This window comes from Aquarana catesbeiana, linkage group LG05 (genome assembly GCF_042186555.1).
Source record: "Aquarana catesbeiana isolate 2022-GZ linkage group LG05, ASM4218655v1, whole genome shotgun sequence".
In the NCBI taxonomy this organism is placed as follows: domain Eukaryota; kingdom Metazoa; phylum Chordata; class Amphibia; order Anura; family Ranidae; genus Aquarana; species Aquarana catesbeiana.
In genome coordinates, this window is record NC_133328.1 from 51515548 (window position 1) to 51538476 (window position 22929).

General features: G+C 42.5%; 1 protein-coding gene across 2 annotated transcripts in view; it reads right to left on the reverse strand.

Annotated features, from left to right (window-relative positions):
- Window positions 1-3221: 3221 nt before the first annotated feature.
- Window positions 3222-22929, reverse strand: part of NSUN6 (NOP2/Sun RNA methyltransferase 6) — a 38787-nt gene continuing 19079 nt past the window's right edge. For both annotated transcript variants that reach the window (XM_073629745.1, XM_073629744.1), the window contains exons 5-12: window positions 20124-20233; window positions 19191-19344; window positions 17651-17732; window positions 15001-15120; window positions 13753-13897; window positions 11365-11516; window positions 8107-8232; window positions 3222-3710 (exon numbers count right to left, since the gene is read on the reverse strand). In XM_073629745.1, the coding sequence (XP_073485846.1) occupies window positions 3510-3710; window positions 8107-8232; window positions 11365-11516; window positions 13753-13897; window positions 15001-15120; window positions 17651-17732; window positions 19191-19344; window positions 20124-20233 (1090 nt within the window). In that variant the 3' untranslated portion in view covers window positions 3222-3509. The remainder of the gene's footprint in view (window positions 3711-8106; window positions 8233-11364; window positions 11517-13752; window positions 13898-15000; window positions 15121-17650; window positions 17733-19190; window positions 19345-20123; window positions 20234-22929) is intronic.

Sequence of the window (22929 nt, forward strand, 5' to 3'; positions counted from 1 at the left end):
GCACACCCACTTGTGTGACAATAGCAAATGGATATTCGCTATTGTCTTCCTCATTGGCCTCCCGGCCAATCAGGAAGCCCCTATTGGCCAGGGAGTCTTAGTATTCACACTGAAGGCGCTTTACAGGCGTTTTAGCGCTAAAAATAATGCCTGTAAACTACCTCCCAAGTGTGAAGGTCGGAGTGCTTTCACACTGGGGCGGTCCGCTCGCAGGACGGAAAAAAAAAGTCCTTCAAGCAGTATCTTTGGGGCGGTGCGAGAGCGGTGTACCCACCGTTCCCAAACCGCCCCTGCCATTGAAATCAATGGGCATCGCTGCTGAAGTGCCTGCAAAGCGATTCAGCAGTGGCGCTTTTAACCCCTTGTTAACCCCTTCTTTGTGCTATAAGAGTGGTGTGAACAGCAAGCTTTGTTGAAGCTTTTAACCACTTAAGGCTGTACTGATGGACACTAATAAGCAGCACTCAAAAGGTACTGATGGGGCTGCCGATAAAGTGAAGATGTCCCCTTTCACACTAGCTAAGTACCGGCTCTCTTCTTTCCTCACGCTGTGGCGCAGTTCTGGGAGGACGTCATGTGACGCCCTCCGAGAACTGGATGAATGCGCAGTAACTATTATTTTGCTATAGCACGGTCAGGAAGTGTAAAAACTGTAGCTGCGGACTTTGAATAAACACACACTCACCTGTCCCATGATCCAGCAATGGGCTCACCCATGCCACCCTTCTCCTCATGTCCTCTCCCCACTGGCATTTCAACTGTGGGCACCCGGCTGTGACAGCTTGCGGCTTTACAGCCGGGTGCCCACTACCCATTTGCAAGCCGCACTGTGCCACCTAAATAGACCAGCAGTCTTCTGGGACTTGTGACGTGTCCCAGAAGACTGCAAAATGGGAGGGAGGAGAGGCAATCTCAGCAGAAGTGGGAGTGGGTACCTGTCAAAACCAGGTACCCACTCCTCCCCCCCCCCGCCCCCAAAAAAATGCCTTGCTAAATGTGGCAGGGGAAGGGTACTTAAAGCTGAACTTCCCCATTGGGTGGAGCTCCACTTTATGGCATTGTTTAGACTTGTGATGGGGAGGCAGATAACAAAATGTGCAGTTGAGCTGATTTTTTTCTGCCCGCAAATCGCCTTAAGCTGCGATAGGGTATTGGACGGGGATGTTTACATGCCACGGCCGCACAAAGTTGACCAAACATGTAGCGTTACACAAGTAAATTAGGAAATGCTGTAAACAACCCGCAACTGCGTACAATGCATATGGTTGCGGCATGTTTGTCAGCAAAAATAGGGTTGAAACAGGAGGCAAGGAGGTGTTGCATCGCTTCCTCACCATCTGTCAGTAGCCTCTGAAGCGCAATCAGAACGGGGATCAGTCTTCAGAGGCATGGGAGATTTAGACGCATGTCTAATTCTACCTTTAAAACTTCAACAAATCTTGATGAAAGCTCTGCAAATCTTTTGTCAAACCTTGCTGTTCACATTGATCTTATACAAGTTGAAGCCCGTGTGAAACAGGCCTTAGTACCAGCACTGGAGCTGCTCTTTTATTGGCATATAGGTAGCTGAACTACATAGAAGGTAAACTGCTATTTTCCATTGGGTAGGATCCTCAGAGCAGGGCTGAGGTTTGTGTCAGATTTGGCCAGCTAGTATCAAGCTCCTTGCCCGACTTTATTGCACTTTAGGAGAACAGACTAAAGCTGGCCATACACGGAGGATATTTCTAACTGTTCCTGATGAACCAGCCAAAATGTGCTTAGTAAGCGGCCCTGCGGCTGCTTCCACCCTGATATCCCTTCACTGAATAATTGAAAAAGCCGGGCAGAAAATTGTCAGCCGAACAGCGCCTGTATCCAATCAGATACAGCCGCTGTTCCAGCATTTTGACAGCTGGCAGTGTCGGCTTCCAAAATACAATCACCACAGCTGAAGATTCCTCGTAGCCATGTGCCCAACACGAAGAACAGTGTAAGTGGAGAAGCTATTTTTTTTAATGAACCTCTACTTCAGCTGGGCTTGAAAAAAAATAATAGGTTCCCTTGATAGTTTGCTCCACCAGAAGTCTAAGGACCTGCACTGATGGGCAATTGCAGAGTGCTTTCAGGTGCATTACACTTATTTACATTTGACATCAGTTTGAGATGCTTCTAAGATCATTCACAGTTTACATGTGCAACTGACCTCCAGTTCAGCTACATCAAAAAACAAATGAAGAAGCGCCTCTACGTGCAGACTGTTAAAAAAAAAAAAAACATTTAATGAAGAATAAAAATGGCAACTCACACAGTAAGGTAAGTATTGGGCTCATCAATCAAAGTAAGCCTGGGACGCAGTGTGAAGAATGACGCCGAGGGGCTTCCAGGGTCTTCTGCCACGCCGTGAGGTGTTTAGGGAAGTGGGCCAGACACTTCCAAGATGGTGCTGGAACGCACATGTGAGACAGGGCATTGGCGGGATGACGTCACCGGAGCCACTGCTCGTTTCAGAGCATGCGTGCTATTTTGTCAGGCATAGGAAGTAGGCAATACATGGAACCCCTGTGATTGCAGCACCGGAGCCCTCATCCTGGCCCCATCTCTGGTGGCCCCTCGGTGGCATTCTCCACACTGCATCCCGGACTTACTTACTTTGATGAGCCCAATACCTACCTTACTATGCAAGTTGCTATTTGGCATTTTTATTCTTTATTAAAAGTTTTTTTTAACAGTCTGCACAGAGAGGAGCTTCTCCATTTGTTTTTCGTGTTCTACATAGAGAGAGCCTTCTTCTGCTCCTTAGAAGAAGGTGCCCTGGTGCACGCATTTTCAGGATCACGTGCATCTCATTTATGGACTTTATACATGATGTTTCCCAGATGGACTTTTTAACTCTATAAGACTGTGTCCAAACCTGTTGGCGCCTACTATTTCTACTATTTTAATGTCACTAGTTGAGCTGCATCAACCTTTTGCAAGCTGCTTTTTGCATTCTCATTGACATGTGTGGAGAGAAGCAGCTCTGACACCAACAAAGGCTGGTGACAAGGCCCCTATACTTCACTTTCCCATGCTTCCCACAGCCCTGAAAACACCTATGTATTGCTCAGTGCTATACACGCTCCCTCTTGTTCCCCATGTGACAGCTCCTGGGTCTGGCAACTGGCCCCTCAGACACTGGGCATAGTGGTAAGTGTCACATCTTTCCCAAATGCTGGCAAAGTAGGTATACAGAGCACAGGTTGAATTTACGCCTTAAACCATCATCTATGCGTTGGCTGGCATTTATCAGCAAATGCTGATAAAATGATAAATAAATAAAATAAAATCACGTCCGAAACCCCCCCGGGTTACACTTCAACTCATCGTCGCAGTAGCGGGCTGCAACATGAACAGCTGGCAGACAGTCTGCTTTCATATTGACAGATATTAATTTGTTGTCATGGAAACAGTGAAGTCTAATGAGTCTGCCACCTGAAGATCGAATCACTTCCCTCTGCGCACAGTCGCTAAAAATATAAAAATGTAGGTCAAGACTTTTTGAGAAATTTGGCTATGAAGAAGCCAATGGTGTCAGAGTTTGCGACTGCAACAAGGTCCTCATCCAACTTTAACTTGTTTGCGTCAACGTCAAATATTTCAGTGGCCGATGGGTCAAACCGCTGTAGAAGTTCCAACTGGTCCAGGGATAACCCAGCACCGGGCATACCTTCTCCTCCTACGTGTGGCTCCTGTTGGTTAAAAAAAAAAAAAAAAAAATGTAATTATATTAAAAGGTCTGATATACACGTAAGAAATGGACACTCTCTATCTCAGCTGTTTCTAATCTTCTAAAAAACATCTTCTACGTGCTTATCACTGTCTAATATTTTTTAAACTCTTTTTACTGAAAAAAGAGTCGGATGGCGTAGCTGCCCAGCCAAATAATAATATAAGTTAGGCAATGCCATGCAAACATCAGTCTTAGGGCGCTGCAGAGTGGAGAATTTAAGGTTCCGCCTATGGGTGACCCAAATAAAGGTGATAAGTAGCGTGTTCAGGGTTTTAAAAAATGATTTAGGTACCAATGTAGGCATGTGAGAAGTCATGTACAGACACCTGGGCAGAAGGATCATCTTAATGAGATTAATCCTGCCTGCCACAGACAGGGGAAGTTTGACCCAGACAGTAAGTTTAGCTTTAATCATGGTAACCAGAGGGTTCAGATTCGCTTGGGAAGCCTCTGGAGACAGGGTGATAATGATTCCCAAATATTTAAACCAGGTCACTACCTTAAGAGGTCATGGAGGATCACTGCATGGAAGAGCCTACGAGGAAAAGGGCATCAGGGCTGACTTCTGCCAGTTAATTTTAAGGCCCGAATACGTGCCAAACTTGTCTATGATTTGCATTGCTATTCCTAATGAGGCAGAGGAGGTATCCTGCATATATAAAATAATCAAAGAAGCCTATCCGGCTTCTAACTAACACTGTTTTACTTCCTCCATCAGCTCATCCCCCCACAGCTATTACCTTTTGTATCAATTGACCCTCCCTTTTTAGATTGTAAGCTCTAACGAGCAGGGCCCTCGGATTCCTCTTGTACCAAATTGTAATGTAACTGTAATGTTGAAAAGCGCTGCGCAAACTGTTGTCGCTCTATAAAACCAGTATAATAATAATAATAATAATAATGTCATCTGCATATAGTCCTATAGTGTCTACTATCTCACCCACAGTGATGCACTTAAAGAGAGGAGACTGCCGAAATCTCAGTGCCAGCGTCTCGATAGCGACCGCAAATAACGGCGGAGACAGAGGGCATCCCTGCCTGGTACCTCTTCGAAGCTGTATAGATGGGGATAGGAGACCATTGTTTAAAAGGTTAGACGTGGGATCCCTATAAAGAATAGTGACCCATTGTTGGAATTTAGTGCCAAAGCCAAATGAGTGCAACGCAGCCATAAGAAAGGGCCATTCTATTGAGTCGAAGGCTTTCGCGGGGTCTAGTGAAACCAGTGCACAAGACTCAGGCAGAAATTTTCTAAGTTGAGCTATTAGTTGTGTCCTATGTATGTTAATGGAGGTAGACTTTCCTGGCATAAAGCCAGTTTGGTCTGGATGAATTATACTAAGAATGACTGCATTGAGATATTTGGCCAGGATCTTTGCTAGTATTTTATAGTCAATATTCAATAAAGAAATTGGCCGATACGACGCACAATCAGCCGGGTCCTTCTCAGGTTTAGGAATAAGGACCACCGTGGCAGAGTACACAGATGGTGGCATCTCCCCTCTCAAAATCAAGCGTGTCCAGCTATGTACCAATGAACAAAACAGCAAGTGGTGTAACAATTGTGGCCAAAAGCCAAACCATAAATAACTGACGTAGCTAGTAACTGTTGACTGGATTATGTAGATAAGAAGTATCATTACCTGCACACTGCAACAGCATATGTGAAGGTAATTCGTGGTAGTAGCCATCCCCTTAACCACTTCTGGACCGCCGCACGCCGATATATGTCCTAAGTTTGAAGAGGAATATTATTGTTATGGCACAGCTGCTACCTGCCATAACCCCGGTATCCTCTTTTTCGGCCGGCGGTCTGGTTTCCGATAATAACAGTCTCTGCGGCTATTTTTATCAGCGATGGGAGAGCCCCCCGCTTTTTTTTTTTTTTTTCTATTACAAGGGATGTTTACATTCCTTGTAATAGGCATAAAAGTGACTTTTTTTTTAAGGAACAGTGTAAAAATAAAAAAGGTAAAAGAAATAAGATAAAAAAAAAAAATTTTAAACGCGCCCCGTCCTGCCGAGCTCGCGCGCAGAAGCGAACGCATATGTGTGTAGCGCCCGCATATGAAAATGGTGTTCAAACCACACATTTGAGATATCTTCGTGATCCGTAGAGCGAGAGCAATAATTCTAGCCACAGACCTCCTCTGTAACTCAACATATGAAACCTGTAGAATTTTTTAAACGTCGCCTATGGAGATTTTTAAGGGTAAAAGTTTGTCGCCATTCCACGAGCAGGTGCAATTTTGAAGCGTGACATGTTGGGTATCAATTTACTCGGTGTAACATTATCTTTCATAATATAAAAAAAATTGGGCTAACTTTACTGTTGTCTTATTTTTTAATTCAAAAAAGTGTATTTTTTCCCAAAAAAGTGTAATGCCCCGTACACACGGTCGGACTTTGTTCGGACATTCCGACAACAAAATCCATGGATTTTTTCCGACGGATGTTGGCTCAAACTTGTCTTGCATACACACGGTCACACAAAGTTGTCGGAAAATCCGATCGTTCTGAACGCGGTGACGTAAAACACGTACGTCGGGACTATAAAAACGGGGCAGTGGCCAATAGCTTTCATCTCTTTATTTATTCTGAGCATGCGTGGCACTTTGTCCGTCGGATTTGTGTACACACGATCGGAATTTCCGACAACGGATTTTGTTGTCGGAAAATTTTATCTCCTGCTCTCCAATTTTGTGTGTCGGAAAATCCGATGGAAAATGTCCGATGGAGCCCACACACGGTCGGAATTTCCGACAACACGCTCCGATCGGACATTTTCCATCGGAAAATCCGACCGTGTGTACGGGGCATAAGACCGCTGAGCAAATACGGTGTGACAGAAAGTATTGAAACGACAGCCATTTTATGCTATAGGGTGTTAGAAAAAAAAAAGTATAATGTTTGGGGGTTCTAAGTAAATTTCTAGCAAAAAAAAAAAAATGGTTTCTAACTTGTAAACAACAAATCTCAAAAAAAGGCTCGGTCCTTAAGTGGTTAAGCTCTCTCTCTCTCCATATTTTATATATATATATATATATATATATATATATATATATATATATATATATATATATATGTATATCCCTCTGATTCCTCCTGTATTGATTTGTATTGTAAGTGTACTGTCTGCCCTCATGTTGTAAAGCGCTGCGTAAACTGTTGGCGCTATATAAATCCTGCTTAATAATAATAATAATATATATACCAACAGACGCACATACACACACGCAGTGCAGCGCTACTACAGTGATAATTCAATGCTATACTTAGTGCTATGTATACATGCAATAAAATTCAAATTCATAATAAATGTCCCATAAATCAATATCAATCTTTATAGTAGTGCTCCAGTGTTATTATCATATCACCGTGCTTCTCAATAATTCTTATTGCTTGTGCAAATCACCACCAGCTATTTAATCTGCTTACCTCAAGGATGAGTCAGGAAGACTCAAATGAACTCTTAATTTTCACTCCCCCAAAGGTCTTTTCTTTCTCTCAGGACTCAGCTGTTCAATCTCTCCCTTTCATGATCTCCACTCCACCCAATGTATCCCTCACAGATAGGGAGTTGATCTCCGAGATTATTCAGCTGTTCCTCCACTTCAAGGGACTCATGTATCATGTAATCAAAAACACAGCCGACATAGTGCTCTCTGCTATAAAACTTTTGTTTAAAACCCCGCTAAAAGAGGGCAATTACTAGATATAAAAACAAAATTCTTGTTACATGTATTGAGAGTGTCCGCTTGCTCACCTCCGTGGCTGCGCAACGTCAAAGGTTCGGATCCTCATCTCTGCACACGTATCGACCTCTGGTCTTCCTCAGCAGATCAGGAAGACCATTCAGAGGTTAATACATGTGCAGAGGAGAGGATCCGAGCCTTTGACGTTGCGCAGCCACGGTGGTGAGCGAGCGGACGCTCTCAATACATTTAACAAGCAAATTTTGTTTTTATATCTAGTAAGTGTCCTCTTTTAGCAGGTTTTAAATAAAAGTTTTATAGCAGAGAGCACTATGTCGGCTGTGTTTTTTATTACATGATACATGAGTAACTGTAACATTTTAAGTACCCCCTCCAATTCATTTACCAGCGAGTGAAAAAACTGCAGCAGGAAAGCAAGATGGAAGTTGAGACTTTGCAGACTTCACTGGCTGCATGCTTGTGCTATATGTCAGTGATCTCCTAGGACCTAGGTAGTGATCAAGATTACAGCCTTGGAGCCTGCATATTTAAAAACAAGTTGGCCAAGTTTATAGGCTGACTGAAAATGTGAAAAGCAGGCAGTCATTGTCTGGTATGGGTAGAAAGAATGCAGAACACACAATGCCGCACTTCCATTACCTGCACTTCAAGCTGGAGGCAGGGAAACGTCTTCAGAGCCCAGGCAACCTGTTCTTCATTTTCAGCTAAAGTTATAGTACATGTGCTGTAAACCAGCGTGCCTCCAGGTTTCAACAACTCAACTGCCTAATGGGGAAAAAAGTGAAAGTTTTGAGAAAAGAACACAGCATTGAAAGAATCTGCACTGTCACTGAGGTACCTGACATTCTTTGTAACTTTGCAGTGCAACTTCATGTCCTACATAAGCTGCCATTGTAGGCTAAACAAGCCGGAAAGTGCATCTATGGTCCAAACATAATCATTATATTCATTTCTACATTAAGTTTCCATTATTTCTAGCCTACTTCTATTAATTAAAGTGATCCTGAAGTTTATAAATTTACTTTGTGAAGAAGAAGAAGAAGAAGAAAAAACAGGAATTGGAATGGACTTTGGTAGCCACTAGTAGCCCCAAAAAAGGAAAAGGAGTACTCAAAAAAACACTTTAAAATCAAGGAAGTGATTTGAAAGGGATCGGTACATGATGATATACATGCGACATCATCCCATATATGTATATATATATATATATATATATATATATATATATATATATATATATATATATATAAATATAAATATAATCACACACAAAGAAACATGTAGGTATGCCCATAAGTATGATGAATTTATTGCTTGTATCAGAGATGATCTTCCATATCAGGGCCCCACAGGAAATCAGAGTACCAAGGGATCACTAAGCTTTTCGCTTACAGCTTCCTCAGGAGATCCTATTGGTACCAGGTTTGAATGGGAAACATGGAATGCCCAGTCCACAGCATGGCGATAAGGGAAGGGGGAGCAGTGAACAGAAAACCCCAGAGCGAGAGTGCATTAGGTGTAGTTCAGCCAAAGAAGAAAGCTCGCCCTGAGGTCAAAAAAATACACTGTATATGTGGATTATCAAAGGGGGCAACACGTGGAATAATGTAGGGCGTTTATATGTAGTAAAGCCAAGCCATCCTAAATAGATGAGTGGTCCCCAAACATTATAGATCTGCTTAATTATTAAATCTCCCCTAGTGCCCGTACCGATCCTGGTTGCAAAGAAGCACCTCCACATAGACAGAGGCAGGGACATCCACTCAGTGGATTATTCCACGTGTTGCCCCCTTGGATAAACCACATATACAGTGTATACGACGTCCAGTCAGGATAATACAACCACTTTCCGGCCGTCATTTTTCTATATGTCGGGCGGGAAGTGGTTAAAGTCCATTCCTATTTTTTTTTCTTCATTGTTGTTTGGATTTGGTGCCACATTCTGAGTCACGTCTCAACGTTCTTACACTGTTTACTTTGTGAAGAACCTCACACATTTACTTCCTTGAATTCTCATTGCTTTCAGGCAGCAAGGTACCATGGGAAATGTAGTCCTTAGAACTGGAAAGTTAACAGCAGAAGAAAAGCTGGAAAGCATGCAGGGAATTAAGGAAGTTGTGGATAGAGACGCCAGCAGGCAGGCAGCACTCAACATGAAAGGAGATTTTTCAACTAAGCTTATATTGAATTGTAAAAAATAACAATTTTTTTGTACTGTTTATAAAATGCTGTTATTAAATAAAAGTGTATGCTGCGACTGTAGAAACCTTTACCCCCTTCCTAACAGCTTTATGCATGTATGTGGCAACACAGAAGTGTGCTGCCACAAACATGCTTACCTCTTTTGTGCTGGCAATGGGCTCATTTGGGTATTTCCAGCACATCTGCTGTGACAGCGCACAGTCACCTAGCAACAATTGAGAGGCAGTAGGACAGGCTCCAAATCACCTTTAACATCCAATCACCGTGATCACATAATCAAGGAAGCCCATGCACCACCTCGCAAAGAGATGAAGGTACTGCAGAACTACAATAATCCTAAAGGGCCAGCGAAAGTTGATGGTTGACTGCATTATTCTGCAGGAATACTGGGCAGAAAGTCTGCTTTGGGTTGAAAATATCAATCCCTACTACACTGCCTTTATTTTAAAGAGCATCTGTAACCATGGAGGAAACATGTCACTCAACTCGGAAGACTTTGGACATACTGTGATTGCAGGGTGTCATGGACCTGTCCCCTGAGAGGGTGTCACCACAAAGCAATGCAGTCACAGTATATAAATGCAGAGAACGTGCCGACTACATCAAGTCAACACCACTCTCCGCATCATATAGGACTGCCCAGGGCCAGAAGCAGAAAAGGAAGACATCTTGAAAATGTAATTATAAAGCATGGGGGCTCAAGGAAGGAAGGGACTCCTCTTGGGAGGGTTTTAGCATGTCAGCCCTAGTCTTAACTCTAACCTACAGTATAAGTGTCAGGGCTGGGCTCAGCCCTTCCTTCTCTGAGCTGGCCGCTCAGCTGCCGGCTAATTGCCAGCTCCTATTTCTCGCCACAGTTACCCAGCTGTTGTTGATTCTGCTCGTCAGTCCTGCCAACTTAAAGCCGTCCAGCTCACTTGATCTCTGCCTTCGCCTTTGTCAACATCACAGAGACTTTCTCCTGCATTCCAGTTGAAGACTTGCTCGGCTGACGTTGCTTCTGGCTCCTGATACTGCTTGCTGTACTACTGCGTTTATCTCTGGCTCTCTGACATTTGCTTGGCTGACTACCCGATCTGGTTACTGAACTCTAGCTTTTTTTGACTACGCTTACTGTGTTTACCTTATTATTATTAAACAAGTGTGATTTAACTATACTTCTGTCTCAGTCTGATTCTTGGTTCCTGATAAGAAGATAATGAATCTATTGTATCACCACAGGGTGATACTCTGGATACACAGATAGCTGTGTGCCAACATCCCAGTAATTTGAGGAAGAAATTGGTTGAAAAAATATTTGGAGGCACACGCACAGATTTATGTAAAAAAGTTATATATTTTTAAATCGGACGAATCTTTATTCAACCAATTTCTTCCTCCTAACCTACAGTAATTCCCAGTAAGTTTAACTCTTAGCAGTGCTTACTTGCCCTATTGGTGCCAACACCTCACAGACCCACACATGGATCTCAAACAGATATCTTCACCACAAATAAAAGATTTATTGTATAAAACTTTTACATTATTTTCTATGACCTTTATTACATTCCTTGGTTTATTGCCCCTTCCAATAACAGCCTGGATAATCAATCATAACAAACAAGAAGGTGCAATGCCTATCAGCAACATGCAGCCTGCAAGTGTATTACTGGTTGTAAGATAAATCTGAAGCCTTTCTTCTACAAGGGTCCTTACCGTGCTTAAAAGTTTGCGCTGCAGAGGCTGATAAGAAGTGAGTTCTTTTAGGGATAGTGGACAAGCCATACTAGGCCTCTGCCCCATTCCACTACAAGGAGCATCCAAGAGAATGCGGTCAAATGACTCTGGACAGAATGGAGGGCCAAGACCTGGAAAATAATTGTTTAGCATTAAATAAAAACAACATAAACTACTATATACTCTTCAATACAAGCATTACAGGGTTTTAGCATAGTTCAAGTCAACATTTTACCATCTTTTTTTTCTTTGATATCGAGATAGATCATTGCGGTGAAAGAAAATGCTAAGAGGTAGGGTCTGATACCATAATGGGGAATCTCAGTGTTATAATAAGTGTTAGCTGCTAGGCGGTTTATCAGATCTATCATATACGCAGCCCAACAGCCAACTAAAACAGTGCACACAGCAGGCTGACAAAGCTGATATAAATTGTAACGTTAAGCCTTAGTATTGTCAGCCTGCATTGGGAAATGCTCTTAATGGCAGGATCTCCAGGTAAGCAAAATTTGCAACTCATTCAGAAAAACAATTTGCTTAACAACTTCAATACTGGGCACTTTCACCCCCTTCCTGTGCCCAGGCCATTTTTCAGCCTTCAGAGCTGTCACAATTGGAATGACATTTACTAGTCTGCAACACTGTACTCAAATTAAAATTTTATAATTTTTTTTGAGACAGATAGAGATTTCTTTTGGTGGTATGTAATCACCACTATTTTTTGCCAAAAAAAAAAAAACGAAAAAAAGAATGAAAATTTTGAGAAAAATAAAAAAAAAGTTTTAGTTTGTTAGAAAATTTTGTAAATGAGTAATTTTTCTCCTTCACTGAGGAGGCTGCACTGATGGGCACTGAAAGGCGGCACTGACTGGCATCACTGATGGGGCTGCACTGATAATCACTAATCTGTGCAGGTCTCCCTTGTGAGGAAATGCCTCTGATCGGCTCTCCTCTCCTCACACGCTGTCAGTGTGAGGAGAGGAGACCTGATAACCGGCATTTCCTTGTTTACATGTGATCAGCTGTGATTGGACAGAGCTAATCACATGGGTAAAGAGCCTCTTCATTGGCTCTTTACCGAGACTAGGGATGCGCCGTATCACGGGGACACAGCGTACTACTGATTGCAGCGTTGTGCGCCCCCCAAAACTTTCTACATTGAGACATGTTGCCAAACTTTAAAGGATAAGTTCACCTTTTAATAAAAAATAATAAATGCACATTTTTTTACAGGTAAGGTCTTTTTACAAAAAGACTCATGGCTGTATTAGATCAAAAGGGTGCTTCTACTAAATACTGAGCAAAGGGTCTGAATACTTAGGACCATGTGATATTTCAGTTTTTCTTCTTTAATAAATCTGCAAAAATGTCAACAATTCTGTGTTTTTCTGTCAATATGGGGTGCTGTGTGTACATTAATGAGGAAAAAAATGAACTTAAATGATTTTAGCAAATGGCTGCAATATAACAAAGAGTGAAAAATTTAAGGGGGTCTGAATACTTTCCATCCCCACTGTATTTGGCTCCAAAAGCACTTTGGGGTAGACAGATATGGACATATGGTGAAATCCCAGAGGGAGGTATAATGACGCCCCCTATTGGCCGCACTGGATTATCAGCAAGCAGCAATACAATCCAAATAGGGAAGCAGTCAATCCAGAAATTCCCAGCTATTTCCTTTTCCCAAACTAAAGAAAGGAAGGAAGGGAGAGGTAGTTTTCACTAGCCATAGGACTCACTGTCTGAGAAAAACCGCCATGGTCCTTGTAAAATACAATACAGTGATTTATCGCTGTTACATGTTATACCCTAAATATGGGTGTAGCATGTAACACGTTCAGAGAGGTGAACTTATTCTTTAAGCAGGCCATTATGGAAAATACTGATCCCAAGTGCAACTGTCCTCGCAGTGCCGAAATCAAGGGTGCCTGCCTACGAGCACAGGCCAGTTTGGTTTGCAGGAACTCAAGTATCCTACAGTGTCCTGACCACAATCCTGTTAAAAACCCAACAATTGTGATGAATTGGAATAAGGGTTGCAAATTAGCTCTTCTCACCCAACATCAACCCCAGATCTCACAATTTTTTAAATTTGCTTTTGCTGAATGGGTACACCTTCTTACAAACACAATCCAAATCTTGGATGAAGTCTTGGAGAAGAGTGGAGGCTTTTATAGCTGAAAAGGAAGTGCGGATCAAAGCTCCACGTTATTGCCCATAGGTTTGTATTGGAATGCCCAGCAAGCTCACATAGCTGCGATAGTCAGGAGTCTACAAGCTTCCATCTATATAGTATAGATGTGACCACGCAACCCTTTCTATATTGCCAAGTTAAGGACAATGTTCCAATTCTCAGTGACTTCTTACCTGGCTCCAGCCCCTTGGGCTCACGTAACACAGCCTTGATGCTGTTGAAGCAGTAGGCCTGGATACATTTGAGTTGCAGCAGTGAAGCATTATGCTTTATTTTCTCCACTTTGTTGGCTATCTTGTCCACAGCTATGACTTCTCCCTAGGAATGCAGATACTTAACAATTGTATTATTTATATTTAATCTGTTTTGTTAGAGTTTTCAAAGGCGTACAGTAAAGAAGTACAAAAACACTACAAACAGTGCAAGAATATGAAAACACAGGTGCCAAACACAGTATAAGGCCTAGTACACACAATGAGAAAATCTGACGAAAATATAGCTTTCGAAGCAATCGTACGACAATCTGATCGTTAGTACACAGCTTTCAAGAGCCAATCAGAACAGTTCATGCGAAATAATCCAAAGGGGCAAACACAAACATTTTTCTCATAAGATACAAGAATGATTTTTGTTTAACTACCGTATTTATCGGCGTATAACACGCACATTTTCCCCCTGAAAATAGGGGGAAAATCGCGGGTGCGTGTTATACACCGAGAGCATAACTCGGAGGGGAAGGAGGGGGATGAGTGCCGCCGGAATTCACTGAGCCGTCATCTCCTCTCCACTCGGCTCTCACGTCACACACACAGTCCCGCCTCTGCCACCGGCATTGGACTAGTGTTCTGTCTATCACAGGAGCTGGTCCAATGCCGATGGCGGAGGCGGGACTGTGTATGTGACTGCCGACTGAGAGCCGAGTAAACAGGAGATGATGGCTCTGGAGCAACAGTGAATGGCAACCAATCAGCTTCTGGCTTTCATTTTCAAAGCTCAACTGAACAAGCTGAGGCTAGAAGCTGATTGGTTAGCATGCATTGCTGCCCCAGTTTTAGTAAGTTCCCCCACAAGATATTTACACAGCAATTTTTTTTAGTGTGGTATCACTGCCCAGGTTCTGCATTTTGAGATTCTTTTAGAGAGAGTGCCTTTCTATCTACTCACTCTATCTAAGCTCAAATAAATTATAAGGAATTCTACAATAAGATGAAGATACTCATTCACCTGTTGCTTAAGCCCCTTCACACCTTGGTGTTTTGCTATGTTGCGTTAATGCGCGTGCCCCAACATTAAATCGGCTCATTCCCGTTAAATGGGTGGGCAATGCACTACAAGGCCAGTCGGGTAATTTCACCTCATCCCTGTTTTCTGGCGATAGACCAATAGTAGTGTTGTGTGGAGGCGAGGCGTCTTGTCCTTACCTCGTCATTCATAAGAGACGCAATGTGAGTGGTCTTTCCTCCAGGAGCTGCACACATATCCAACACCCGTTCCCCGGGCTGAGGGCTCAAAACATGGCTGACAACAGCAGACGGTAAATTCTAGAAGGTAAAAACAAAGACAGAGTTGATTACTTAATGTTGGTTACTACTATCTGACTTTGGAGCGTGCCAAAGTGGTGCTCTATTGGTACTGTCATTTCTGTTTTCAGCCACTAGGTGGGGTTGTAGGTTCTCTTCAATGAGCTGATGTCTGTACGTAGCTCTATGGGGTTGGAAGCTGTAATTGACTATTTGTTTTTGTACATTTCAACTCTACATTCTTTTGTGAGTGTTTATGGAACATGTATGCTTGAATGTGTTCAAATAAAACTTTCTTCTGATTAAAAAAATAAAATTACAAACAAGGATGGATGGTTTTCTCTTTGAGCTGTTGTTAAAAGCGAAATTCAAAAAATAATTAATGCACATCTTTTTTCAGGTAAGAAAATGTAGACAGCACTCACAAGCACCCAGTAGTTGTAGTCCATTTATTCACAGGAAGCTTTGAATGAATGACATGAACATGTGGGCGGAGCCCCGCATAGCCGCGCTCTTTTCAAATTGTAACAATGGCCTGCTGTCACAATGAGGGAAGGGGTCAGGGTGCAAGCAGGTGCTTTTTGGTAACATGTTAAATTTTGCACCCTAAATACGAGTGTAACATGTTACTAAAGGTGAACTTATCCTCTAAAGATGTTTTTGTTACCCTCCTGCCCCATACCCTACCCGGGTTTTTTGGATATAGGACTTGACTTGGAGGATTATAAGTTTTCATTTTCTGTGAATTATGGGATTGTATTCACACTTCTCTCCACTAGCTGAGCAGGTGCCAGGCAGGAAAGCCACACATCCACATCTTATTATTTACAGAAGATTATATCTTGGGGATCTTTTGTTTAGGAACAGCTGTCGGCTATTTTGCAATCTTGTAATTCGTGTTCATTTTTTATTTATTATGTACTGTGTACACTATGCCTTTACATCCCAACAATCTTGTGTCACCAACTGTGTATGTTTTCAGGTAATGGTGTCCCTGAGTTTTAACTTGTTTACTGGCATACTTGTAAAAACCAATAAAACTTAAAAAAAAAAAAGAAAAAAAAACAAGGATGGGGTTCAGTGCAGTAATAACCAAACTAAATGACAGTTTGTATTTGTCAGCAGATTGGCCCAACTCCGGGATTCCAGCCTTCTCACCTACTATTGTTTTTTCACCCCTCACACATATCAAACACGTATACGTTTTTTAAATTACAAACTTTAGAAAGGTTACATGCCATATATTAGTACCTGTGCCAAATTTGCATCTACAGTATACTGGAGCGACTGGAGGAATGTCTGGGCTGAAGCCGCATGCCATTCCCCACCATTTTTCTGCACTGCATGTCCCATGATTCCTGGGCACCATGTTTGCGTCCTCAAGCGGAGTCATAAAAAAAAAACAAAGCAAACAAAGAAACCCACTTAGGTACTTCCTTGCTGGCTCTAAGACCGAGAACTGAGCGATCAAAGACTGCCGATCGCCCAGTTCTCAGTCTTCAGTGAGCCAGTGACTGTCAGTCACTGCTCTGTGCTCTGCCCTAGAGTGCTCACTGGAGCACCAGGCTGTGGAGGGAGCGGGAGCAACTGGGGCCCAGGCTCTCAGGAGGTGCGGCTGAGCCAGCTGCAGGTCCAAGCATCTGGGTGTATCCTGACATTAAAATCGGAATCTCTCCAGAGCCTGGACCAGCTGAATGATGTCAGCTGGCAGAGGGTTTTAGCCCACTGTAGCTGAATACAGGTCACAAGAGTGAAAAATGAAATGCACTCCATTGACCCATAGGAGGAGGAGGGTCAAAAGAGCTTTGGACATACTTCTGCTTTAATGCATTTTTCATGTACTTGCTTTAAACTCTATGGAGCCAAAAGAAAGCACCTTTTTCCAAATAACCTTGATTGAAAAATCAAAGGAGCTGGGTGAGAAATTGTCGGCCAAACAGCTCCTGAATCCAATCTGAAGCAGCTGCCGTCTGGGTTATCTGACAGCTGGTGATGCCTGCTGTCAGAATTCATCTATCCGTGCTGTGTAGTGTGGATGGAGGAATCTGTTAAGATTTATTTAGTTCAGCCCGCAAGCTGAATTGAAGAAATCTATTGGTGTATAGCCGCCTTAACCCTACACTAGCAGCAAGATACAGGCAAAAAAAAAAAAAAAGAGGCAGAGCAGTAACACAGCAGGTGGGCTGATCATAGCAGAATTTTACCAAACCTGCCCACACTACTCTTCATGCTGACATCTTTATCTCAGCACAGCAACAGTGGCAACTACTTAACAGATAAAAAGTGGGAAACCATGTCCAGTCCCAAAGACAGAAAACCGAGAGGAAAGTGCATGGGAATAATGATGGTGAAGAAGGATATCACAGTAAGTAGTATGAATATATTTTTGCAGAATGCTTATCAAGTTACTTATTCATTTTGAAGTTTGCCTGGAGTGCAAATAATTGCATTATTCTGATTGGTTGTTCTAGGATACTGCACTCTGTGTGTCCTTCCTGCTCTTTGCAATGCTTTACTGAATAAACCTGTCAAAGTTCTCATTCTGGTTTACCTGCAAGAATATATTTCCAGGCAGCATATTGTCAAAGGATGGACTGGAGTATACTGGTTCTGTCATTCTGATGCCTTTCCCCCTATAATAAAAAAAAAAAAAAAGAGTTCATTATTAGTGCCAATTCACACTATATGCAGCAACAGACATTTTACTGCATGGCAAAACAATGGTTTCCTTTGCCTCCCATTCACACTGCAATGCAGCCTAGCGCTACATTTTATTGCAGCACACCGGCTTGAATCGCACTGCAATATCAGGCAGAGCAGCGCATCGTGCCGCCCAACAATGCAGTGAATGAAGTGTATGTTTTGTACACTTCAAATAAAACTTGTACAAAACAAAAGCAAAAAAAAGGATAATGCGGTGCACTGAATAATGCACCACACTGCCAGGCGACAATGCAGAGCGACTGGAGCGCTGAATTGCTCTGGCTTGCTCTGGCTGCTCTGTGATTTGACTGTGGACCAGTGTGAATTAGCCCTTAAACTTCGTTAAGATGAAACTCTACCTTTATTTTTCTTTTAAAGGGTAACTGCTCTTTTATGTCATCTATATATCCCAACCTTTTTTTGTATTTAATTTTTTTGGATAGCGTGGGGAAGGATTAGAACCTCTATCAGGTTTTACTGCAATCAGAGAATCCTTCACTTCATGTCTGGTAAAAAGTTTGTCGCCAGGACAAGAAGCGAGAGAAAATCTCTCCAACAGTAAAACAAACAGTAGTAAAATATGCTTTTTACCATGTTTTCCCGAAAATAAGACCGGGTGTTATATTCATTTCTGCAAGAAAAAACACACTAGGGCTTATTTTCGGAGGATGTCTTATCTATGTCCCATCTTCTCTCTCCCTGTCAGCTCAAGAGTCATCATTATGACATCTTTAATCCCAAAAATATGTAATCCGTTTTGTAAAAATATTATATAGTCCAGGGAGTCTCTCCCTTTGTAATTTTATTGCCGAAAATACCTTATTTACAGCGCTGCTGGGCGCTCACGTGACCCGCCGGAGCTCCTCTTCCCCGCTCCGAGCAATGCAGAGGGAGGGGCCTGAGATACCTGCTGACGTTAGCCCCGCTCCGAGCACTGCAGAGGGAGGGGCCGCTGACGTCAGCCGGGAGGAGAGAAGATCTCCAGCGGGTCACGTGAGCGCCCAGCGGCGCTGTAAATAAGGTATTTTTTGATAATAAAGTTATAAAAGGAGACACAGTGGACATTATATAACATTTTTACAAACCGGATTATATATTTTTACATGGACTTTACTAGGGCTTATTTTCAGGGTAGGGCTTATATTGCAGCCCTCCCTGAAAAACAGGCTAGGTCTTATTTTCGGGGTAGGGCTTATTTTCAGGGAAACACGCTAGGTGTATCTTTTTTCCACCTGTGTCTCATCACGAAAAACACAATGATAACGGCCCCCAACCACACGTCTAATCGATAGAGTTGTACAACAAAATTGGTTGAACATTTGACTGGTTGCGCTGTAGATAACATACATATCCAGCTTTTATTTAAGATCTGCATTGGCTTTACTTACTTTATAGGGCTGTTTGTACAGAAGATGTCTGAGCGGCTCAGTTCTGCTATTCCATTGCCAATAAAAACTTTGGCTCCATCAAACTCCACCGCGCCCCGTCTACATTTCCCTTCGATGTCAGAGAACACAGACACCTCGTCACCTGTCTTCATCCCTGAGGGCAAAAATAAAAATACTAAAAAGCAACAGCCATAACTATAGTATATGCATACATATGCACACTGACTATAATACATATAATAATGGGATTTAGGGCACTCAAGGCATCATTAGAATAGGTAGCTGAGGCATTATACTTATATCACTCTTTTCAGTAGCTTTCATAACTTTAGGGACCAAATGCCTTTTATTTAAATATAAAAAGTAAACACACTACATAACAAAAATGCTTTAGTAATTAAGTTATATTAGGCATAAACATACAATTATAAAATGGGTACAAATATCCAAGTATGTCATATCACATCAAGCATAATACAACATTGGTATTTGTTCCACTGTTAAGTAAAACCAACAAAAATACATGCGTTTACTGTATATAGGTACAATGAGCACCACTGAAATCCTATAGCAGCTGATATTCAGCAATACAAACATAGAGATAATAGTGGTCTGCAACCTTTATTGCTAATTACTGAATACCTTTTCTACCAGTTAATTATATATTTCTTCATACACCACTGTTCCAGGATAACATTTTTAAAATATAATAAAAAAAAAAAAAACCAACTGCATTGCTCAGTAAAAATGAAATTAGCAGCAGACACCTGTGTGCACACCTTGTTACTCCAATATACCAGCAATTGTATATATATTCAGTTGGTCTGACTCTGAATGCTCTATAGAGGCAGATGAAGTCGGCACACAATTCGATCACAAATGTGCTCAGCAATTAGCCATTTCCCAGGAAGTACCACACTGCATCATCCTTACATTTGGAAGCAGACAGAATCCCAGCAGCGTACACATGGGCTCCTCTGAGGACAGCATTTCCACACTGGGCTCCAACGATGACTTGGACCGAATGCTGCTTCTGCGCCCTCCTAAATAAAAATCCAAAATGTAAACCTAAACCTAAGCCATTTAAAAACCTATTAAAAAAATGAATAAATAAATCACTGTACTGTACTCCCAACACTGAAAGCGCAGCAATCATATCTACAAGTGGGCCATCATGTACATGTATAATTAAAGTGTATGTATAGGCAACACCTTATTTTCTTTCATTTTGAATAGAGTAGGGAGTTGGTTAAAACTATTTCTTAAGTTATATTCTGCTGTCTTGGGAGATTTTCCTTCGCTTCCTGTCTTTGAAATGCAACAGGAAATAAGAAGAAATTAAGACAAAAGTGAGACGAAATCCCTTAGGCTCCATTCCCACTTGTACAACTCCATAGTTGCACGACTTTGAATGTGTTCAACTTTGGCTTTAACCAATGATAATGGACAACTGTTGCACCACTGTTGTATGTATGACATTCAGGTGTGACTTTTATGTGACGTTTGAGAGGTTTACATTGCAGTCTATGGCACTCAAGTCATATGAAAGTCAGACCAAAGTAGTGCAGGAACCTTTTTAAAGTCGCACATGTTTGAACAACCATCATTGAAAAACATTGGGCGCGACTTTAGGCGTGACATTGGGCGCGACTTCACATGACAAGTCGCACAATTGTGAATGGATATTGGTCACCACTACACGATGTACTCAACTCAGCTCTTGATTTGGAGACAACCCTAAAATTTAGACTTTAACACATTCTGTTTCGATGACAGTGGTCACCAGGACAAAGAGGGTGAATCTACCCAGCTGGGACACAGGCAAAAAAAAATTCAAGTTACATTTACAAGTAACGTGTTCTCCAATAGTCTTTCAGGACAGCACCAAGAGATCATGGCTCCTCCTCCAACAGGAAACACCTCATTATTCCAAGCTTTAACAGGAGGCCTCCATGCAGCTTCCTTCAGTTGTTTGTAGAGAACCTCCAGCCTCGGCTGCAACACATAAGCGACAGTTATATCATAGTATTACAGCAACAAAAGAAGGGCGGGTTATTGCTGTCCTGAAAGACTATTGGAAAACAAGTTACCGGTAAGTCTAACTTGAATTTTCCCAAAATGTCTTTCAGGATAGCACCTGAGAGGATAATCAAGACTTACCCCATTTAGGGTGGGACAACAGCCTGCAAGACTTTCCTTCCAAAAGCCTGGTCCCCAGCCGCCAGGAGGTCTAACCTATAATGAAGGGCAAAGGTCATCAGACTCGTCCATGTAGCTGCTTTACAGATCTGTTGGGGAGTGGCACCAGCTCTTTCTGCCCAACTTGCCGCCAAAGCTGAAAAAAAATGGCTCCCTGATTGACAAGCCTTGAAGCTTGCCAATTCTTCGAGCTGTCGTTATAGCAACTAAAAAAACAGTTTTCAAAGTAATCAGTCTCAGGGAGGCTAAATGAATAGGTTCGAATGGTTCCCTGGTCAGGGCTTGTAGAACAACCGATAAGTCCTCCCACTTTGGACAGCTTCTGATCACTACCGGTCTGAACCGGGTGAGAGCTTTGAAGAAACTGATCACTAGGGGTTCTGATGATAGATTTTTCCAAAAATACCCCTAGCGTGGCAACTTGAACTTTGAGGGTACTGACTGCTCAGCCCTTATCCGCTCCTTCTTGCAGGAATTCCAAAATAGAAGAAATATCTTTTAAAGGATCTGCCAGATGCAGTGCACCAAGAGTTAAAAACTTTCCACACTTTGGAATAAATTGCTCTGGTAACACTCTTTCTGCTAGATAGGAGGGTAGCAACCAATCTACCCGAAAACCCCTTCTTCCGTAAGAGCTGCTCTTTAGAAGCTTAGCTGTGAGCTAACTTTTGCTACAACCTGGTGAAGTGAGGGACCTTGTTTTAACATGTCTTACTGAAGGTGCCAATACGGTTCAAGTTGCATCTGGAGAAGGGATGAAAACCAAGCTCTCTTGGGCAAAAAGGGAGTGATGAGGATTACTGTCGTATCCTCCTTCTGGGAGGTGAAAATTCCAGCTGTGCGCCAGAGCATCTAACCCCAGGGATGGCTCGGTTCTGTTCAGGGAGAAGAAGAGAGACAACTGTGCATTTTCCTGAGTCACGAAGAAATCCACTTTTGGCTGCCCCCCATTTCTTCACGTTCATATGGAAGATTTCCGGGTTCAATCTCCATTCTGTCTCATACACCTGGTTTCTGCTGAGGAAGTCTGCTACCCTGTTTAGAGTCCCTTTTAGATGAACTGCAGACAAGGATAGAATATGGAGCTCTGCCCATCTTAGAATACTTCCTGCTAGGCACTGAAGAGAACTGCTTCTGGTGCCCCCCTGTCTGTTTATGTAGGCCACTGCTGTGGCGTTGTCCAAAAGGACCTGAATATGAAGTCCCTGCAGTTCTCTGGCAAACGTCAGCAAAGCCATTTCTATTGCTTTTAGTTCCCTCCAATTCGAAGATCTTACTGCTTCTCTTGTGGCCCAAGAACCCTGAACCCATTGACCGCTCATGTGAGCCCCCCACCCCCAGGAGCTGGCATTCATTGTTAACCTTTTCATTGAGTTGGGGACCCTCACTAGCGAATCTTGCTGGTGATCCCGGGCTTTTAACAAGAAACCTTGCAGGGGTCTGAAGTGAAGTCTTGCCCACTGAATTGCAGGTATGGAAGAGGTCAGAGTTCCCAATGCCGACATCATCTTCCTGATGGACAGGAGTTGACTGGACTGCA